At 34.6% G+C, this 24,382-nt stretch overlaps 1 protein-coding gene across 1 annotated transcript in view; it reads right to left on the reverse strand.

The window, feature by feature from the left end:
• Positions 1-23,570, reverse strand: part of LOC131858412 (uncharacterized) — a 56,289-nt gene extending 32,719 nt beyond the window's left edge. The window contains exon 1 of the mRNA XM_059211646.1: positions 23,475-23,570. Within this exon, the coding sequence (XP_059067629.1) occupies positions 23,475-23,570 (96 nt within the window). The remainder of the gene's footprint in view (positions 1-23,474) is intronic.
• Between the last annotated feature and the right edge of the window lie 812 nt (positions 23,571-24,382).

A 24,382-nucleotide genomic window follows, 5' to 3' on the forward strand; every position in this document is an offset into this window, starting at 1 on the left:
CAACTTACACACATACTCTTACAACATAAACAAGGCTACAACAACATCAATATAGCAAAATGAGCCTCTTCGCTAGCAATAAACAAAGGCATATCAAGCCATGAAATGCTACCATCAAATAAAAGAAAACATCATAGCAAGGCCTACTCACTTACTGGTCCAAAACAACATAGTAATGATCTCAATCATCCATGGCCTATCCACATGGAAAGAGTCTAAATTATACACAATGGTGTAGAGAAGCAAATATACTCAAAACCATCAAAATGCATCAAAACTGATCAATCCCAAACTAGGAAATATTAACAGACCTCAAATAAAACCTCTGGTACAAAATTCAATTTGGAAAAATACCTCAAAAATGACCATAACTGAGAAAATACAAAACACAAAAAGGTTAGCACTTTTGCCCCATAGGACAACGCTTCTGCCAAAAAGAACATCACTTTTGTCAAGAAGAACAACACTTATGTTTCCAGAATCGTGCATATGTATCCTGGGACAGTGCTTATGTCGCGCAGAACAATACAAATGCAACACTGAACAATGCATTTGCACATGAAGACAACACTTTTGCAAAAACAATGCTTTTGCACAAGACTTACGGAAAACTTAGAAAACTTGCGAGTAACATAATAAATCTAGACATAATGAAAGGGCTCAAAAGATATATGAAAAGAGACACCCAGAAACAAGGAATGCTTGTGTATAAACACAATAAAATATCTCAAACTATAGACCAAGATCTAACCAAATATGTTCATGACATAAATCAGACAAAACTTCTACAAAATTGACAGAGAATCAATTGAAGACAGTCCCAAACAATCACAACCGAAGACTCACGAAGGGAAGAACAATCTACTCTCATACAACAAGGATTAACCAAAGAACTTCACAACAATTTCTTACAGAGCCGAAAAATGCCATACATAGGAAAACAAAATATATATCTCCCAGCAACTATATAAAAACTCTCATAACATAAAGTTTCCCTCCCAAATATTAACCTTCAACAATAATAAAACTATAGAGTAAGGTAATATTTCAACCCAAACCCAAAACAATGCATACATAGAGAAGCCATTGAAAACAAAATGCAAAGTGAAGAGATCCAACTAACAACTTGAAGTAATGGATTGAAGCTGAAGAAGAGCTCCCACAAGCCAAACTAAATCCAATCTAAGCTCCAGCCAAAACCAAGAAGAAAGCTTGCTCGAAAATTTTTCCAAAGAAGATCCAACCAACCCCAAAAACATCATGGGAAAGAAAATAAAAAGCAACAATAATCCAAAACCCTAGCCTCAATTTCAGCCAATCAAAATATTTTATTTTGGAGTATATTTTACCAACCCACCATATAATATAATTTATTCACCCATTTTGAATTTAACCAAAGAGAGTGAAGGGTAGGTAAAGTAAATATAAAATATACTTATCCAGTTAAGCGGGAATGTTTTATTTCTTTATTTAATTTAACGTGTTCATACACCCCACTTAGGAATAAGTCAAACTATTAAATAAATATAAGCTATAAATAAATAATCCAAATGGGGATTAAAATCAAATAAACCAAAAGCTAATAAAATAAATTAAAGAGCCAAATAAATGTAAGATATCAAATAAATATCAAACCATAGAAAGTCAAATAAATAGTTAAATAATCAAATACCATTAAAGATTAAATCACAAATATTAAATAAATATGGAACAACAATTAAGCTTATCAATTATTAAATAATCGTAAAATCAATAAACGTTAATTATCAAATAAATATAATTTTTAAATAATTAAATATTCAAAACCTATAAATTAAATGTATTAAAATAAACATTACCAAATATAAAACTACACATCAAGAGCCACATAATTACTCTAACATAATCAAGTAAATCAATTGACATAAATTGGACTCACAATACCAAAAGACCAAGCTTACTAACTGACATGGCGAATTATGCCAAGACACTGACTACTCACGGTGAGCAACTTAGACCTAGAGTATGTGAAGGGAACATGCCATCTCCAAACCACATAAGCCATTGGAACTAAAGACACACTCAGACCTATAAAGCCAGGTGGAGTCGATGTTTGGTACCTGCAAAATCCTGTAACCACAAAATGACAATACCACATATACATATACACATATAGAACAAGCAAGTGATAGAGAATCACGACGACACATCCCACTCACGATGAGTGATGTGGAATCATCTCTATCATGAAGATAGTCAAACAATAGTGAAACACATCTCACAAACATCTCATCATATGTAATCATAAATTAGGGTTAGCGTAATCATAATCATCATCAAAACCATGAAAAATCTAATCTATCAATAATCCATCACATAGTGAGCATATAAAATCCATCGAGTACATATATCATCAAATTACATGATCAATCATGATAGTACCAACATCCATATAGATAATCAAAATAGCATATGTCTAATAGAATCTAACATCAATCATAAGTCACTGAAGCACATGATTAATCATCATCCAAATCATCAAAATATAGTCTAGATAAGTCTATCAAGCATAATATGAAAGTCAACTCTAGTAAAAATAAGTCAAATCAAGGGTGAGCACTACAATCACCTTCTTTAATAAACTGATCACACAAAACATTGTTTCTCATTAGGATCTATCATCCTCTATCATGAAACTACAATGTTTGGTTAGGATAACCTTGTCCCACATCATAGGATATATCTTTCCTATTGGACTTGGTTTTATCAAAATCGTCATCATTTCCCTCCAGAACTGAAGATTGAAAAACTTGCAAACTTTTTAACACTTGAATTATCTTTTCATGTCATATCACTCTATCACATTTAAATTGACATTTGATCACTTATCAAAACACCTTTTAGACAATCGGATCCCTGAAACAAAAACTGAAACATTTGAAATAGTTGAAGATCATAGCAACATGGCATACCAAAGCAAAATACAAGAAGAAGACATAACAAGTCAACATATCAGAGAAATCAAACAAGTCCAAAATCAAAAGCCAACTATGTCAAAACTTCACAAGGATTCAAATACATCTCCAAAGAAAGGCGGCTCTTTTATGCAACTCTTAAAGAGATCCGTAAAGGATTTTGCAGAGGAAGATCAAAATCATGCACCTATGTCTAACAATGGCTCACCCCCCAATAAGAAAATTGATTCTCTAAAGGCATCTATTCCTACACCTCTTGAAAACTTGCAAGAATCTTCCATAGCATTCTCACCAAACAATACACCCAGAGATGAAGTTCCCCAAGGGATATGCATAATGGCCATCAAACCTATTTTAGAGGATCATATTCAATGCTTGTCTCCTTCATATCCAAGCATTGATTCCTTGCAACATCCCCATAATGCTTCCTTGTAAATTGAAGTCCTCATTCATAGAACACTCATTAAATGTGTCCTAAGAGATGGGGGAGCTGGCTTAAATGTTTTCTCATTGAGTCTTGTTCATGCTCTAGGTTATTCAGAAGATGCAGTTGACCCCTAGAAAAAGATCACATTCAAAGCATATGATGAAAAAGAGCATTCCTCTAAAGGAGTTATGGTATTAACCATCAAAGTGGGACCTTTGCAGAAAGACATAGCATGCCAAGTTCTAGACTTGGGCTTACCATACAACATACTCTTAGGAAGACCATGGATACATGACATACATGCTATTCCCTCAACATGTCATCAATGTCTAAAATTTCCATATAATGGGGAGGAAATCATGATCTCAACAGATTCAAATCCATTCTAGTGTTGTAGTAATCTAAAACCAGCTCAAGAGGTCATTGTTCCACATAACAAGAGGCAAAATTTTCAAGCACACAATAAAAGGAACAATCATTTGCATCAATTGTTTCAAGCATGGAAAAACAAATGCAGCTAAGAGATTGAGGGAATGGAGAATATTTTCTATCATGGACAAACAAACAAGAGCAACTTGAAATTGAAAGGGAAGAAGAAGATGTAGGAGTCAATGTAGTTCACATGTATGTAGAACAAATGTTAGGATCTAGCCCACTTGAAGTAGAATCATATTCGGCTGACTTGGACTTAATTGAGGACAATCAAGAGCTACTTGCGCAAGGTCATTCTGATGAGAGTATTGTTCTAGACATTGAAATATATATTGAAATCTCTGACATTTCTATCATGACCCCTAATATCATTGAAACAATTCAACCTAAAAATCCTTTACCTCTAATCCATCCTGAACCTATGGACTGGAAAAATGAAAGACATACTACCATTGATACCTTACCTAATGACCATGCCATATCCTTATATCTTCATGCAATCGAACCCACAACTAATTTCACCAGGAATCTTAATAATGTATCTTTGAATCAAGTGGGTGCCGAATCTCCTAGTCGCAAAAGTAAAAATAAAGAAAACAATATCAGGTCTAATGCTAAAAACCATTTATTGGCAACATTAGACCAACAAAAAGTAAAGCAAAGGACACATCTAATGGTGAAAACCTCCTCGAGGCATCGAAAGATGGGAGATTTGACACCTTAGCTGAATTTTATCAAGAGAGGTCATCTAACCTAATATAACCGATAGAGGCAGTTAACATTGGCACAAGTGATCTATATCCAACAACTTCTCTATCAGAACTAGCAAGGCAAAAATATTTGGAAACCTTCAAAAGGAGGCAAATCAAAAGATGGTCATATGCAGACATTCCAGGGTTGGATCTAGATCTTATAATACATCACCTGAATATCAGTCCAAGAGCAAGCATCAATAATAAAACACAACATGGATCAGGAGCAAGCATACTATTCATCACACCACAAGGTCATACAATTCTGAAAGCATACAAATTAAGCTTCCCATGCACCAACAATATAGCAGAATATGAAGCTTTGGTCATAGGAATCAAAATGGCCATAGAGTGGAACATTACACAGCTACAGGTCTTTGGAGGCTCTCAGCTCGTCATCAATCAAATCAATAATGATTATCAAAAAAAAGATGAAAAGCTAATGCCTTATAAGAAGATGGTTGATGATGTCAAGAAATATTTTGTCAAAATAAATTTTCAGCAAATTCCAAGGAATGACAACAAAGTAGCAGATTGCATGGCAACACTTGCTTCTCTATTGCAGACACAGGAAAATCAAGAGCATTATGAATTCCTGGTGGAAGAGTTGTTTTACCCTGCTCATAATTGTCCTAATTCCCAAACTATCTATCACCTTGTTGGGCATGATTCCTCCCGCTATGGCCAAACTTATACATACCTAAAATATAATACCCTCCCTCCCGATTTGTCAAAAAATCAAAAGAGAAACTTTATTCACCAATCCTCCCATTATACTCTTGTCATAGATACCCTATTTAAATGAGGTCTAGATGATACTCTTTAAAGATGTCTTGAACAAGAAGAATTTGATAAGGCCTTAAATGAAGTCCATAACAACATTTGTGGCACTCATTCAAGTGGTCTTACCCTTTCGAAAAAACTCATACACTTGGGCTATTATTGGCCAACTATGAAATGAGATTCTTTTTAGATAGCCAAAACATGCAAACAATATCAGAACCATGGGAATTTGATTCATGCACTAGCACAAGAACTTCATGCTTTGGCAACATCTTGGCCTTTCTGCCAATGGGGTCTTGATCTAGTAGAAAAGATAAATCCTTCTTCATCTAATGGTCACAAATTCATCCTTGTAGCTACAAAATATTTCATAAAATGGATTGAGGTAGTACCTCTCACACATATTACAGGAAAACAAATTGCTGAATTTATCTTGAACTACATCATCTGTCTCTATGGAATACCCATGACCATTATCACTGATAATGGGCGACCATTCAAGAATTGGGATGTATAAGAGTTATGTGAGAAATTCAAGATCCAACACAAATTTTCCACACCCTACTATCCACAAGGGAATGGGCAAGTAGAAGCATCAAACCGAACTTTTTTGAAAATCCTCAAAAAGATAGTGAATGATGCTGGTAGAGATTGGCATATTCAATTGAACCCTTCTCTATGGGCCTACCATACTAGTATCCACACACCAACAGGTGCCACACCTTTCTCTCTTATTTATGGATCAAAAGAAATACTGGCAATAGAAGTAGAGATACCTTCTCTACAAGTATCATTAAAAGGTCTTATCCTAGATGAAGAACAATGAGTATCTAGATTGCAGGAGTTAGAATTGATCCATTAATGAAGAAAAAATTCCTTTGATCATTTAAAGGTATATCAGCAAAGAATGTATTGAATTTATAATCACAAGGTCAAACCACGAGGCTTTCAAATTGGGGAACTAGTACTAAAGGAAAATCCACGAAACCAGTCAGATCGAGAAAAGAAAGGAAAGTTTGAACCAAACTGGCTAGGTCTGTTTGTGGTCACAACAGTATTTGGTTCAGAAGCATATTAGCTATCAACACAGGATGGGGATCAACTCAAGGAACCCATCAATATCATGCATCTGAAGAAGTTTTATGTCTGAAAAAGAAGAAAAATCCAAAAACAGTGAAAAAGGAGAAAAATCCAAAAACAGTGAAAAACCAGAAAATACAAAAAACAATGAAAAAGTAGAAAATACAAAAAACAGTGAAAAACTGAAAAAAATAAAAAAAATCAAATATGAGAAAAAGTGCAATAAAAATAGATGGTGAAAACCTGGCAAACAGGCGCTATCTATCATCTAGCTCTTCCATCTATTGGTTCATTCATCCTTCCACTTGCATTCTTTTCTATCATCATTGTTCATATCCATAATAAAGCCTTTGTACATGCACAGACATCACAGGTGATTTATTGTCAGGGTTTGGATCATTGTATTTATCATAATAAGGTTTGTTTCTAGATTGGGGGAAAAATCTTGAACCTAGTTGGGTGCAAAATTTTCATCATTTTGAGCTTAATCAAATAGGTACAACAACAATTAGGCAACACTTGTCAAGTGAAAAAATGAGACACATCCAACGTTGAACATAAGATCACATTATCAACCATCAACTATCACATATCGGTCTAAATATGACAAACACATATCAATGGATGATATCTCTTGACTCATGATTTTAACACTTTGACTGTTAGGTCCCGGAGACAACTGAGAGGGGGGTGTGAATCAGTTGTCAAATAAATTTAAACCAAAAACAATTTAACCAACTTAATGCTTAATACCGGTAAACTAGTTCAATATGTCGATAGACAGTTTTAGTAGTTAATTGCTATACCCGTAAGGATTAGTGCATGAAACATAAACACAAAGTCATCCACCACACATAAAACCAATATTTGTATGTGGAAACCCTGTAAGGGGAAAAACCATGGTGGGAAACCTTACCCACAATCAGATGATACTACTGCAGATAGTAAGTGTACATAAATGGGGTCTGCACATGCAAAAAGGCCAAGCGCCTAGAGCTCACTGCTCAATCACAAAATGGGAGTCAAACTGACTATAGTTGGATGGTTAAATCCAATAAGAATGTACTACACAAAATAGCATCTTCATATGCTAGATTCAGTACCGGTGTAATGCTGATATGCTTTCACAAAAACCTAGCTTCACCTTCAAATGATGTCTGCGTGTATAGCTTTGCTTAATCTCGCATATACCTTCACACAATACTTCTTCGCATTCCACATTTGATCTTACAAATAAGATCTTACATTTATACCATAACCTAAGACCAATTTTAGTAGGTCGGCTCTACAAGATATTACAATAAAAACATTTTACAAACAATATAATATCTGATGCAATAACTAATTGAACATGTCGGCTTGATGCATTTACAATAATAATTAATCATCTCCATAGCGTGCCATGTTGATCTAGAAAAGATAAACCTGTCGGTGTAACCCTAGACCTATTTGTCAGTAACAATAAATATGCAACTATGAATATACCAATGAACAAAACTCTAGGACAAGATGTCCAAATGATGTCTTCGACATAACCATGTGTCTTCTATATCATTCCAAGTGCTGGTGATCATTATATCTTGCTGGTGTACCAGATACCAGTAATTGTGCAATAGTTACTTGCTTGCTGGTGAATGTTGTTGATTCTCCAAAGTGCTAGAGTTGATAAGTGTTTAGTAGGTGTTGACATCAATAACAAAACCATACCAAAATACCAACAATCTCCCCCTTTGGCATTGATGGCAACACAAGATGGAAAAACCAACAAAGTGCCAAAACAAAAATGCCAAATACCAAAAACCAACAATCTCCAAAAAGATCATAAACAGAAATCAAAATACAAATATAGAGAGTAACAACAATCTCTCCTAAACAACAATCTCTCCCCTTGGGAGCAACATGTGTTTTCCTTGTGTTTTTCAAAGTTTTTCCATACCAATCTCTCCCCAAAAGATAATGTGTTTTTCCATATATATCTCTCTCCCTTTGACATCAAATGCCTAAGTTACAATAAAACCAAGTTCATATACAAAATACCAATCAATTCAATATACCAACTACTCCCCCTGAGAAGTAGCTTCCCATCAAAGATTGGAATAAAAGATTCGTTTGTTAATTCTATCAGTTGATGACAATCATCAACTATCTAAGTCTCTACTAGTGGTGGTATGACTCCAAGCTGATCTCTGAGATATTCAAAAGTCTCCTTATGTAAAGGTTTAGTAGAAATACCTGCAATCTGCTTTTTAGTATTCACATAAACCAGTTTTATCTCCTTTGCTTCAACTTTTTCCCTTAGAAAATTTATCTTGATAGAAACATGTTTGTTAGGCCCAATATGGAAAGCTAATGTACTGAGAGGGGAGGGGTGAATCAGTACTTCAAATCCTTTTATCAACAATATCTTTAATGTTATGCATAAACCAAAAACTGCTATAACATAACATAAAGCTAAAACAAATAAGTAACAATCATACATGATTCACTCCATAACACATATATTTTGGTTACGTAGAAACTCTTGATTAGAGAGAAAAACTACAGTGGGGATGGCACCCACAACTTCACTACTGCAATAATAAAGAGTGCTCGGTTAGAGCTACATATTTAGCTATTTCTGATAGCTTACCCTGTTAGGAGTAACAAGATATGTTAGATCTACCTTGCTAAAGGATTTTACAACACTTTATAGAAATGTTGCACCTGGTTAGAGGCTTCACAATTTATAGACTTGATTAGAGTCTTTTACCTTGTTAAAGGTTTCTCTTACAACTTCAAAATATTACAATAAGATTTTACAAATATCTGCAACTTTACATTTGAAATATTGTAGCATATTCTATGTGCTCAAAATAAGATTACCTTGCCTATAGCATACCTTGGTAACTCATAAAGTAACTCGGTAAACCCTTCTGTTTACTCTGTTCTTTGACTGTTCTCTAAAAACCTTCTCGGTGACCTCTGTGTCTGTGTAACAGTCATAATACTCTATGATTTCTCGTGTATCACATAAGTCTTGCTTCATACACATATGCACACACATTTCTCTCATTCACATATTTTTCTAACCCTAAATTCATGTTGTATAAATAGATTTCTTATGTCGGTGATCTGATTCATTGCTTCAATCTTACAAACATGATTTCTTGAATGAATAACCATGCAAAATATTTCATTGGTTAGATGACCTCAAAATTGTACAAAATCTATATGTGCAATTTCCAATGCGATAACGGTTCTATGTGCCTTGATCTTGTAACACATTTTCATATGTGTGTCCAGGTCCAATGAATCTGGTAACACGTTTCACTCAGTGTATATCAACTCGGTGTATTATCTTTACTACTCGGTAGACATGAAATAACACTCGGTAGATAGCTCGGTGTATACTGGGCTTTGTGACTGTTTTCCTTCTGTTACCGACTAGACTGTTCATACCGACTAAATATTTTGGTAGTATTAACCAACTAGAGTATATAGAATGACTTTGGATATAAAACTAATGGCAATTTGATAAGTAGTAACAATGTTTTCTTTTAGAATGTAATACCCGATTCTTAGATATATCAATTGTTGCAGTGTTATCACAATAGATAGTAATAGGTTCCTTCCATTTTATCTTTATGTCTTTCAACATTTGCTTAAGCCATAGTACCTGTGTACAGTTAGTTACTGCTACAACATATTCTGATTATGTTGTTGATAAAGATGTACAACTTTGTTTCTTACTCAACTAAGAAACTAATCTGTTTCCAAGAAAGAATGCTCCGCCGGTGGTGCTTTTTCTATCATCCACATCTCCTGCCCAATTTGCATCTGTGTATGCACATAATTCAAAGTTTTCATCTCTAGGATACCATAATCCAAGATTTATAGTGCCTTGTAAGTACCAGAAAATCCTTTGTACTGCTGATTCATGATTTTCTCTAGGATTACTTTGAAATCTTGAAACAATACATACTGCATTCATAATATTTGGTCTGGTTTGTGTCAAATAAAGTAAACCTCCTATCATAGATTTGTATCTAGTTGGATTAATAGGTGTAGATTCATCCCTTTGTGATAATTTGTCATTTGTTGTCATAGGTGTGCTTACCGGTTTAGAGTTCTCCATCCCAAATTTCTTTAGTAACTCTTTTAAGTACTTAGATTGACTCAAGAATATACCTTTATCGGTCTGTGAAATCTGCAATCCTAAAAAGAATTTTATTTCTCCAATCATAAACATTTCAAATTCTTGCTGCATTTTAATAGAAAATTCCTTACATAATCCATCTTCTCCTCCAAAGATTATATCATCAACAAATACTTCTATAATCAAGATGTCATCATTAGTTACTTTATAATATAAATTGATGTCTGCATTTCCTTTAGTAAAACCAATCTTTAAAAGATACTTATCCAATCTTGCATACCAAGCTCTTGGAGCTTGTTTTAGTCCATACAGAGCTTTCCTTAACCTACAAACCATATCATTGTCATCTGTCAAAGAAAATCCATCAGGTTGTTCAATGTATACTTCCTCTTCAAGATCTCCATTAAAAAATGCACATTTAATATCCATTTGATAAACTTTGTAGTTCTTGTGTGTTGCAAAAGCCAAAAATAATCTGTTTGCCTTAATTCTAGCTATCAGTGCAAAGGTTTCATTGTAATCAACTCCTTCTTTATGAGAATATCCCTTACACACTAGTCTTGCTTTATTTCTGACAACCTTACCATCTTCATTAAGTTTGTTTATAAATACTCATTTGGTTCCAATTACATTTTTAGCTTTAGGCCGGGGAACTAATGTCCAAGTGTTGTTTTTCTCAATTTGTTCTAATTCTTCTTCCATAGCTTTAATCCAAAATTTATCTTCGCATGCCTCATTAACAGATGATGGTTCAATTTGAGAAATAAGACATACCTCTTCATTTTCCAATCTTCCTCTTGTCATAACTCCTTTAAACTTGTTTCCAATTATCGGATCTTCATAATGATTCAATCTTACATACCGGGGTGTCTTTGTTTGTTGTTGTTCCTCAATTACTATGGAATCCTTAGATGATATCAAGGTAACTGGATCTTCATTCTGTACCAGTGGATTTAGAGTAGGTTCATTTGTCAAAATTTCTGTTGCCGGTTCAGAGTCTATATACCTTGAAGTTCCTCTGAATTGTTCATCAATTTTTACATTTGTACTTTCAACAATTTTCTGCAATCTCTTGCTAAAACATCTATATGCCTTGCTTTTAGATGAATAACCAAAAAATATTCCTTCATCACTTCTAGGATCAAATTTTCCAATATACTCATCTCTTCTGATATAGCATTTACTTCCAAAAATTCTGAAATACTTAAGAGTAGGAGTATACCAAACCATAGTTCATGAGGGGTCTTACTGGTTTCACCTTTGATGTGAACTTTGTTAAATATATAGACCATTGTACTAACTGCTTCTCTCCAATATACATGTGGTAGGTTTGCTTCTGATAACATACTTCTTGCTACATCCAAGATAGTTCTATTTTTCCTTTCAACAACTCCATTTTGTTGTGGTCTTCGAGGTGCTGATAGTTGTCTTTTGATTCCATTCACTTCAGAGAATGTATTAAATTCCTTAGATGTAAATTCACCTCCTTGATCTGATCTTAAACATTTGATTTTCTTACCGGTTTCATTTTCTACCATTGCTTTGAATAGTTTGAACTTTCCAAGTGCTTCTGATTTTTCTCTGAGAAAAGTAACCCAACACATTCTAGAATAGTCATCAATAATTAGCATGAAATATCTATCACCTTTTAAGATTTTAGTTCTAGCTAGACCACATAAATCAGTATGAATCAAATCAAGAGCATTATTGGATTTTTCTAGAATACTTTTGAAACTAGCTTTAACTTGTTTTCCAAATTGACATTCCTTACATACTATATTCTGAGGTTTGATAATTTTAGGTAAATCTCTAACTTCCTTAGTAGTACTGATCTTTACCATGCAATCAAAGTTTACATGACAGAGTCTCTTATGCCATAACCAACTTTCATCTATATGTACAATTAAGCATGTCTTTTCATTATTATTCAAATGAAAGATATTACTTCTAGTCTGATTACCGGTTGCAATTTCTAAACCAGTTCTATTCATGATTTTGCATTTTCCATTTTTGAATTGTAACTGAAATCCTTTCTCAACTAATTGACCAACACTCAAAAGATTATGCTTTAATCCTTCAACATAGTAAACATTGTCAGTGTTATGCTTACCATCAAGAGATATTGTACCCTTACCTTTGATTGAACAAGCTTTGTCATCTCCAAATCTCACTAAGCCTCCATTGTATTCTTGAAAGTTCAATAATTTACCTTTGTCTCCTGTCATATGATGTGAGCATCCTTAATCAATGATCCATTCATCCTTTACTTCAACTTTAGCTGCCAGGGCCTGTACTACCGATTGAGCAATAGGTGCTGGTTGATCTTCTATTATAGCAACAAAAACCCATCCATTGTCTACCAGATCTTCATCAGAATCATCAGTCACACCTTCATCAACAATGTAACAAGATTTGTCTTTATTCTTCTTAAATTTGTATCTCTGATATTTAGGATTAGGATTGTATGTTCTTCTAGCTTCTTCTCTTAGTCTAGCATGTCTATCAGGGCATCTTGAAGCCATATGACCAATCTTATTGCAGTTAAAACATTTAAAGGGTGCTTTACCTTCATACTTACTTCCAACTGGACCTTTAGGTATTTTCCTTGCAAATAGTGCTTCAAGTTCTTCATTTTCTTCATTTTCTTTCCTACTTTCTTCAAGTTCTCTTGCATAAAAGGATTTCCAATCAGATTTGTCAAATGATAGAGCAGATGATGTTGATGCTTTAAAGGCCAAATCTGTCTTTATAGTAGCAATAGGACCAAATTCTTCAATTTCAAAGGCTGAAAGTTTTCCAATCAATGTATCCCTAGTAACTGATGTATTAGGCATTGTTCTTAACTCATTTATAGTAGTGACTTTCATTTTGTATGCCGGTGGCAATCCTCTTAAAACTTTTGAAACAATTTCATCCTCACTTAAGGTTCCTCTACAACATTTAATACCCAAAACAATTTCATTTACTCTTTCCATAAAAGCAGAAATCCTTTCATCTTCTTCCATTTTCAGATGTTCATACCTGACTCGGAAGCTTTCAAGTTTTGCAATTTTGACTGTGGAATATCCTTCATTCAGTGTTTCCAAATGATCCCAAATAGCTTTAGCAGTAGACCTATCTGATAGTCCCATGATTTGTTGATTTGATAATGCGCTCAAAAGTGCTTCTCTTGCTTTGCAATCATTTTCCTCATCTTTTGTCGAGTTGGCTGGACTAGGCTGACCTTGTATAATAGTTGTATAACCATTGTTTGTAACTTCCTAGATGTCTTTTCCAATGCAATTTAGATGTGTCTCCATTCTTATCTTCCATATGCCATAGTTGGTTCCATCAAGTTTAGGACTGTCCTTCTTGAAATAGTTATTAGATATTGGATCTCCTCAAGCTGTTAAACTTCTGCAAAAGAGGACTAATCTTTGATACCAATTGTTAGGTCCCAGAGACAACTGAGGGGGGGGGGGGTTGAATCAGTTGTCAAATAAATTTAAACCAAAAATATTTTAACCAACTTAATGCTTAATATTGGTAAACCAGTTCAATATGCCGGTAGATAGTTTTAATAGTTAATTGCTATATCAGTAAGGATTAGTGCATGAAACATAAATACAAAGTCATCCACAACACATAACACCAATATTTGTATGTGGAAACCCTGTAAGGAGAAAAACCATGGTGGGAAACCTTACCCACAATCAGATGATACTACTGCAAATAGTAAGTGTACATAAATGAGGTCTGCACATGCAGAAAGGCCAAGTGCCTAGAGCTCACTGCTCAATCACAAAATGGGAGTCACACTGACTACAATTGGATGGTTAAATCCAATAAGAATGTACTACACAAAATAGCATCTTCATATGCTGGATTCAGTACCAGTGTAATGCTGATATGCTTTCATAAAAACCTAGCTTCACCTTCAAATGATGTCTGGGTGTATAGCTCTGCTTAATCTCGCATATAGCTTCACACAATCCTTTTTCGCATTCCACATTTGATCTTACAAATAAAATCTTACATTTACACCATAACCTAAGATTAATTTTAGTAGGTTGGCTCTACAAGATATTACAATAAAAACATTTTACAAACAATATAATATCTAATGGAATAACCAATTGAACATGTCGGCTTGATGCATTTACAACAATAATTAATCATCTCCATAGCGTGCCATGTTGATCTAGAAAAGATAAACCTGCCGCTGTAACCCTTGACCTATTTGCTAGTAACAGAAAATATGCAGCTATGAATATACCAATGAACAAAACTCTAGGATAAGATGTCCAAACTATGTCTTCAACATAACCATGTGTCTTCCATATCATTCCAAGTGTCGGTGATCATTATATCTTGCAAGTGTAGCAGATACCAGTAACTATGCAATAGTTACTTGCTTGCCGGTGAATGTTGTTGATTCTCCAAAGTGCCAGAGTTGATAAGTGTTTAGTAGGTGTTGACATCAATGACAAAATCATACCAAAATACCAACATTGACAATAATGGTTCAACTATTTTATCATGATTTCTGAGTGACTCTAGCATGTCTTTGACTAGAGGAACAAGGAAGGAAGATGCTATTTTTCTTGTCTACTATCTGTAAATTAATTGTTAATATGTGAAAAGTTGTCTCAGGACATAATCATCTGAGTATCATAGAAGACATTTTGGACTTGCATATAGAAATGGTTAATAGTGTCTATTTTACACAAGCAACACTTAGGTCATCTTAGTTCAATTATACCTCGATGCTTGTGCTAACTTGCAATATCAAAACCCAGGAAAGTAGTGCTTAAGTCAATATGGTTCAATTATACCATTGATGTTTACACTCACTTCCCACATTTTAAAGGCTCAATGATGAAACAAAGCAATGACCACATGACCGGTCTGATCACCGCATTGCATTTGTATTTAGCTTGCATTTCATTCTTGCATAGGATCACAAAAGTTCATCTTATCCAAGGCCAAATCTATCACAGGAATTATCAATGTATCATCATAGGTGCCTACACAATCAGAATGATGACTCATCTCTCTCCAGATATTGTCAACCTAATGTAAATCTTATGCTACCCCCTCAAATGAACCCACATCAGCATATATGCATCTTCCTGCAACATGATATCAACAAACTGTCAGTTCTTTATCCAATCAATCTTATCAATTCTATCAATCAATCTCATCTAATCTATTCTATCATATCTTATACAGGATGTATCTTTCCTAGAACCAGACATTCTGATCAAGTCTTATACAGGATATATCATTCCTAAAACCAGACACTTTGATCATGTTTGTCTTATATAGGAGGTATCATTCCCAAAACCAAACTAAATCTTGATCTTATCCATCTAATAAATCTTATCAATTCAATCAAGCTTTATCAATCATCACATCAAGAACCACACCATTGTGATCAAAGAACTCGCACTTTCATCAATCGATGTTACATAAGTCAAATTATTTCTAATCGGGAAATCAATTTCACAATGATCCAAACACTCCAAAGGTCATTATCTCAATTGATCTCCCAAGGGGGCATCATCGTACCACAATTTATCAATCAATGTCTGGGGCATCCTATCGAACCAATATCACATCACTATCATCAAAATGAGATTATTCTATGAATCAACGCATCATCACACCTTGCTTCAAAGAGGGGCAAAATGTATACACCTAAAAATAGTTTAAAGATAACTAATTGAATAAGCAATTATTTAATTAATCCCCCTTCCCAATTTGATTGAATTCATAAGCAATTTGATTAATTTCTCTATTCATCTACTAGTAAATAAATATACATAATTTATTTATATAGTTCATTTCATATCCCCCTTTGATTAATTAATTCTAAATTAATTAATTTCCCCCATATAATTCATTTCTTCTAATCCCCTTATTAATTAAAACAAACCAATCTATGAGTTGTTGAAAGTTAATTAGTATTTTCCTATTATTTGAATTTTTAAATTCAATTTACCCACATGCTTCCTAACTTCTAGCCACCTAACCCTGGGTTTAACTAACCCTATCCTATCTTGCACATTCTAACCTCCTTATCCTAACCTCCTATGGTGTGGATATTCTCCCCTTGAGACACATGACACTTTTGCCATATGTCTCCCCCCTTGGACACTTGCCCTCTCATGAGAAAGGCTCCTTGACACTTGTCACCATAGAGATGACAAATGTCCCTTCCTCCAACATCTTCTCCAACTTTCTCAATCTTGGCCCTTGATATCTTCATATCAGATTTGGACCATTGATTAGTGCCACCTCAGCTTTGGCCTTGGAATTCCTATAAATATCCTCCATTTTGGAGCAATAAGGATCCTTTTTATTCATAGTTTTAGCAGCATTACTATAGGAATTTTCATTTCAATTATCTAGCATTTAGCATTTTGGATTAATCATAGCATTGCATTTCATATCATTTGCATAATCAATCATGATCAAGTAGCTACTCAACTCTTGAGTTGCCACTTTGGAGGTCATTGCTCCACTAAGAGCCAATCAATCCAACACCTTCAAGGTCCTCAAGAATAGAGGAAAATGGGACATTCCAAGGAAGGCTTAATGGTTTGCAATCTTTAATTTATTTTTCAATTAAGCTTTCCATTATGTTTTATTGTCTCATTATATGTGTATACCTTTATTATATACCACATTTTTAGCATCACATAATGAAATAGTAAATTGGTATTTGATTAAACAAGGAGACAAAAGACTCCTTAAATAAATAAATTAGATAACAATGTTTCTATAAGAAGTAATCATAAACTAAAGAGCAGAAGTAGAAAGATACTAAACTAATATAAATAGCCTTTAAATATAACATTAATTACTTAAATACCCTCCCTTGATGGTCATTCACTACACCAAGTTGCCCCCTAAATTTTACAATCTTTTCTAGGTTCAGAGACTTGATTAGGATATTTGTAGTCTAGTCCTCAAGAATACAACTCCATCTTCAACAAGCTATCTGATAAAATGACAATGAAGCTCTACATTTTTGGTTTGCCCATGGAAGACTAGACTTTTGGCAAGTTTTAGCACCCCTTGATTGTCACAAAACAAGGGTGAAGGACCTGCTTGAGACATTTTCATGTCAAACAACATCCTTTGTAGCCATACTGCCTCACATGTTGTTTTAACAGTTCCCAAATATTCTACTTCAATCGAGACAAAAACTATTGCTTGCTACTTCTTAATAGTCCATGCGACTTCACTTGTAGCAAGAGTGAAGACATATCCAAAAGTAGACTTCCTATCATCAACAAAATCTGCCCAATCTAAGTCTGTAAAACCAATCAGCTGAGGATCTTTTCTTCTATTGTACAAAATGCCAAAGTCAGGTGTCCCTTTCACATATCTTAGTACACACTTCACTGCAACCCAATGTTCTACCTTCATGAAACATGATATTTAGCTCACGACATAACTTAGATTAGGTCCAGTAGTTGTAAGATAGATGAGGCTGCCAACTAGTTACCTATAAGTTAACTCATTCACCACTGGTGAATCTGATTTGGCTTATAGTTTCAAGCTTTCAGCCCTTTCTCCATAGGTGTAGATGAAGGTTTGTAATTTGTCATCTTGAACTTATCCAACAAACCCCTCGCATACTTTGACTAAAAAATGAATATGCCACCACTTGTCTGCCAGTTAAGAACTTAATCCATGTTAAGGACAAGGTTGTTGGTAGAGTTGGTGAGCTTTGAGGTCTAATTGGTCCTGAGATGGAAACAATGCTCGGTGGTTTGAATGAAGCTCAAAATGCCATGGTTATCGATGAATTGATAGATCTTCAAATGGCAGAGATGCAAGCATAAATTTTTAGTGGTCACATTTTAATTTTGGATAATATCAAGAAAGGTCAGGATAGTGACTTGAGTTTTTACTGAAAAACATTTTTGCAGATGTATTTAAGTTCATGTAAGTTAGAGGAGTTTGTTTGTACACATGCGACCTGTTTATAAGATTTTTGTACAAAATTTTGGTATGTGGAACCCCGTCTTTACCATTGATATGAAAGGGGGAGTGTAGGGCAATGAAAAATGTAATATTCATCTCAAGGAGAGTTTCAATTTTTGTGTTTTTGAGTTTCGTAGTGTATATTCATATTTGGTACTGATTCCAACATAATCATTTTTCAGTAAGTGTTGCCATCAATGCAAAAGGGGGAGATTGTTGTTAAGAGACATTGCATAGGTCATTCAATGTTGTCATTGATGGAAACCCAAGTTAGTGTACCCATCCATATTATTGTATTAGATTATACCAAAAGTTAGATTGGAGATTGGTTCAAGTTCGACAAGCTTAGAACAGAGCATCTGACAAAGTTCAGTATTTTGGCTAGTATTTCTTCTTAGGTTGATATTTTTTGTTGCAAACCTACAGGAAGGTTTATGGATGTTTCGATTACCTTATTCCATAGTTTTAGCCTCCGATAATAATTTATGTGTGAGTTAGAAGCTTCTAAGTATCAGTTTTTGGGTTAATGGCCAACTTGCTTGGATAATCCTTATGTGGATTATGTGGAATGATCTTGGTGATTGTTTTTGCAGTCCAAGTGTTTTGTCTAGCAATTTTAGTAATGTGTAATCAATTGTTTTAGTTTGCATTAGTATTTGGGTTTAGATCTAGTCGACAGTTTGTACACACTTCATACAGTGCAAGTTTTCTTGAGCCGACATGCAATTTGTTTGTGCCCTAGATGGGGTTTACACTACAATGAGAAAAAACCAAGTTTATTCTTCAGATTATCTATGGAGAAGCCAACTCCAATTATAAGTATCTTCAAGGACTTGGACCAACTATGACAAGGATCTGCAAATCCTTCTACACTTTGGGCTCTGCAAAACCCGGGAGGGTGATCCCTTAATGAATTTATGATCTATGTTCCATACTCATAAGTTCACTAAAACAAAGCACACAATCTCATATATAGGCTCAACAACAGGGAGAATTCTCAAGGATGAAAAATCCTTTAGTGATCCTCAACCTAATTGGAGCATGGGATGGATATGCGTGCAATAAATATACATAAATTGAAATGTATTATGATAATAAACATTTATGTAACAAATATAGACAAAATGAGCACAAACTGACTATAAAGGCTTTGAACAAGTTGTGACCAGTGCCTTATTCCATTAGGCAGTCAAATTCATGAAATAAAAAGTGAATTAAAGCAGAAATTATCTGATAGCATACCGATCTAAGAATATATTGCCTTACAATGCATCTCAACTATGATCCAAGCTCAAACTACTTATCAAAATCCTTGCACAACCCTACCACTCTACAATTTCATTTAAGCATTTTAATTGATCCCTTGGATCAAAGCATAAACACAAATCACATACATCACAACAATGCACTGAACGAAAGAAACCCTTGATTCACTTTCATTCAAAAGATAGTAAAATCATACACTAGAGAGAAATAAAATTGAATTCTATTTCATTTATTCAAATGCTATATCTACCATAAAATAGTATAAATTTCAGTCCTTCAAAACTTGCATAAAATATGACACAAGAGTCATTCTATTTTGCTTTGCAAAAGAATTTTACAATTTTCTCTTTTTCACCTAAGACATACTATATGGGACCTATGACTCTGACTTAGAAAAACTCAGTACAAAAATCAAATTCAGAACCCTTTCTCCTGGCCTTGAATTTCATTTTATAGAAAATAAGGGAGCAAACAAGTTGTGGGCCAGAGGAGACACCTGTCACTCAAAAATGACCGGTTACCCATAATTTTGTTACAAAATATTCCCCTTAAGGAATGTCACAACCAAGACAAAAGGTCTACAACTGATTCATCTGGACACTTTATGCACTTTTTCCCTTTTTGTTGTTGTTGATGAAGATCTGAGATGGGCCCACTTTATTGTTGCTCAAATCCAAAAAATATTTGCTACAAAGAAACAAAACCTCTTGCCAGACTATCACATCACACAGTTAGCTAACTAACTATTTATTGTCCTTATTCTTCCATTAAGTAAGTATTACTCCATTAACCATATTATTCATTTGATGGTCATTAAAAATTCATAATCTCATCAAATTTTTCTCTATATGGAGTATACTTAACTGCCACTTGATTCACCTCTCTTTCAAAAGATTCAAAAAATGTTCTTGTACATATTATCTTGTCCATGTTGTCCTCCAGCATGCCAATATCTAGATCTTCACAAATCAAGTCCACTTGAGTGTTGATGACTCTTTTTGCCTCTTCTTTCCAAAATTCTAAAGGCTTAATTTCCCCACTTTCATTCTCAATACCTGGCAGAAGTGTTTCATTTAGCTCACTGAAACTTCTCATCAACTCCTTTATTTTCCTTTCTATATTTTCTTGCAGCATTTGGGCTTCCTGCATTGACTTTACCAACAAATAGGTTTGTTGAAGTGTAGGTGGCCTCTTAGCATGGTACTTGGAAGCCATTTCCATTATTATAAGCTCGTTTCCCCTTTGTAACCACTTTGTAAACAGGGATTGCAAGCTCCTTATCTCTACCAAAAGTTTGAATAACATTAAACAATAAAGAATATAAAGAATGAATGCTATTTAATCTACTATCCACCTTATCATTCAATTGGATTAGCACTGAGCTAACTATCTCTCTTTGCTTAACAAAAGACTGATCTTGTGACTCCTTTGGCTTATTTTCTAACTCACTGATTTTCTCCAAGATTTGGGCTCTTGTCAAATCATTTGATCCAGTGGGCTTAGGCTCTATTGGTTCCCAAAACCACATATTGAAAAACTAAAGACTTGCCTAATCCTTAGTTGATCTAATCAGCCTTGGCCAACGAACAGCGATGGTCGAAGACTAAATCCCTCTGCACTTTAGGCTCCACTAAACCTGGGTGGGTGTACCTTACACTCTCAATAACAAAAGAGGTTTGTTTTGAGTGAATTAGCAATTGTAGGGATGGAAAAAGCTTTTCCTGCAACTATGCTAACATAAGTTCTTTTTATTGAATGCCTTTAAAACTGATAAAATAAGTGTGAATATAGTTGTGTTATGTAAAAGATTACTATTAGGACTTTAAGCCATTATGAAAAAGAGCAGTACTGATAGAAATTCAAAGATTTGTTTCTTTGATAAGGACTTAATGCATACAAACTTATTCAGCAAAGATTAATAACATACCAATGCCTTTATCTGATCATTAATGAATAACCTTGTGGACAAGAATCACTATCAACTCAAGAGACAATTATAAGACCATCACTATGAAAGTTTTATTATGTGTTGCATGAACAATAAAAACCCAACTTAACATTCAATACAACATCATGTGATGGCACATCACAACAAATCTAAAAGATTAATCAAGAGGACATATGATTCCATCAAACACAAAATTACACATAACAATCTGAAGATAAAGCATGAAATTTTGTATATTAACTTCTGGAATAAGAATGTACAAAAAAAATAAGCTTACAAATACTCCAATATATTCAGTTTGCACAAAATAAACTCCTCATTCTTATTAGACTTTTCTAAAACATAACACTTGTAGCCCAGCCAGTGGTAGAATATTGTCTCTCCCTTTGTGATACAAAAATGACTCACTACATATATGTGAGCCAAAGGATTCAAGTGAAAGGACACACCCTTTCATTGTGTTAAACTAAACCTAACTAAAACCTAATACCTAACTGCCTAACTGCCAGACATAAAACAGAATTATAAACTAAGAAGTCAATTTTGGTCATCCCATAATGTGTTACATTTCTAAATATGCTCCAAATACTTGCTATCCTGGTGAGTGTTGGTGTTGAATACAGTGTCCCAGACAATGATCTCCATGGTAACCATTCTCTCCATCTACTCACCTGTCTCTTTCATATACAAAACATCTACCTAGGAAACATTAAGGGATGTGTTGAGTACATTCTTCCATTCTGCAATTCAAATCCCTTTGTCCTTCAACTGCTCTGCCTCATCCACAATATCTGGTATACCATATCTGACAATATCATTACAATCGGTAAATTCCCTCTTGATGTCTACACCAAATGCCTTATGCGTGTTCAACCTTCTCTGGATCTTCTCAACAATTTTCTCCTCGACACTCTTCTCTTTCAAAAATTCTTTCAGCTTCTCAAAAATTCTTTCATGAGAAGACACATTATCCTAGGTCTTCTGACAATTAGTCCAAAATTCCTTGAGAACTTCCAACAAATGCTCAAACCTATTGGTCAACAAAACACAAGCACCATCCACCCTGGCAGTCCTGATTTGCCTTCTCAACTTTATATTTTCTTTCATTTGGTCCTTATATTTCTTTTTCCACTGCATACTAGTATAAGTTATCTATGGTACTTCATGACCACGACTCCTTAACAAGTCTTCATATAAATTTTTATATTTTTGACCCTACTTTAACACCCACTGCATTTGGGCCTTATTCAATTTTGCAATGTCAATCCCCAAATCTGTAGTGACAATTGGGTTAACCTCTCCCACTTTCAACATCATCATAAGCTCAAATGCCTTATCTACATCTATAATCTTGGGTCTTTTATTTGGGGGGTATAAGGCCCAAAGCAACATTTCCTCTTCATTTGGATCATATCTTAATCCAATAAAAAATGTCATCAACTCCCTGTATGTCTAATTTTACATCTTTTCTATCCAAGTGCAACAAACTATCAAAAATGAAAGAGGCACTTAAATCCCATCCTAGGAACAAAATGATGCCTACCTCATTGAGAAGTTGTCTCGCTCTCTGTGGTATCATTGTAGCCACCTCTACATTGATGTCTTCCTTCAATCTTTTTAGAATCTCTACTTCATTCTCAGGGGTGACATTTGGGATGCTCTCCTTCAATCTTTTCCCTTTGTAATGGTACAAGAAGGACTTAAACTCCTTGGACTATACAAAAACTTCATCTGCAACAAAATCTGCATGCTCTTCCATCCTCACATTTGTGTTGGCGTTGAGTCTCACCATAGCTTGCTCCTGGATCTCTGCCATTTTTCTCTAGTTCAGGTGCATGAAGGGTAGACATTGTTACATTTCCATCAGACTCACTCTTAGAGTCTCCTTCTTCTTTTAGTTCTTGAAGCCTCTACTTCCGCTCTTCCAATTTTTTGTTCAACTCCTCTAAGACTGCATTAGCCTCATCCCGCTCCTTGTTCCTAAATAAATCCTTAGACTCCATGGGTATGTGCAAATATTCTCCTAGGTTCGGGCTCTTCCTGCAGTGATGAATATATCCTTCTGGATCATAATTCTTCCGAGCTTGGTGTCCATACAGATTGTACTCCTCTACCAACTTCTTTTCAATTGTTTCATATGCCTTGGTAGACACAATGGTGAAATCTCTGAAATGTAAAGTGCCAGGCATAAATACCTGCTTGTGTGCACCACTTAAATGCTTTGCATTTGACATACTAAGCTTCCTAACAATCTCTAGATATTTAATTCTGTTGGACACTAATTTCGGTAGCATAAATGGAACACCTTGAAAACTATAAACCCTAAAAAAAGTGAAATTCTGGCATACAAACCAGTCACCCCAATTGTGGTTGACCCTAGTATATCCAAAAGCATGGGGTCTCAAGAACCTTTTAATCTCCTATGAGATAGACCCCTCACATTCTACCCCAAACAATCTATATAAGGGCTTGACGAAGTACTCTTCAAACAACACATAGTGTGATTTGTCAAACCTTGAGTCCCATAGGGATACCCATAATTGGAGTGGTTGGTCCTATCCCTCTTTGTTCCTGGAAGTCACTTTTAATTCTCCTTTCCACAAACCCTTCATATGACCATATGCATTA

This window comes from Cryptomeria japonica, chromosome 9, assembly GCF_030272615.1.
Source record: "Cryptomeria japonica chromosome 9, Sugi_1.0, whole genome shotgun sequence".
Taxonomy (NCBI): Eukaryota; Viridiplantae; Streptophyta; class Pinopsida; order Cupressales; family Cupressaceae; genus Cryptomeria; species Cryptomeria japonica.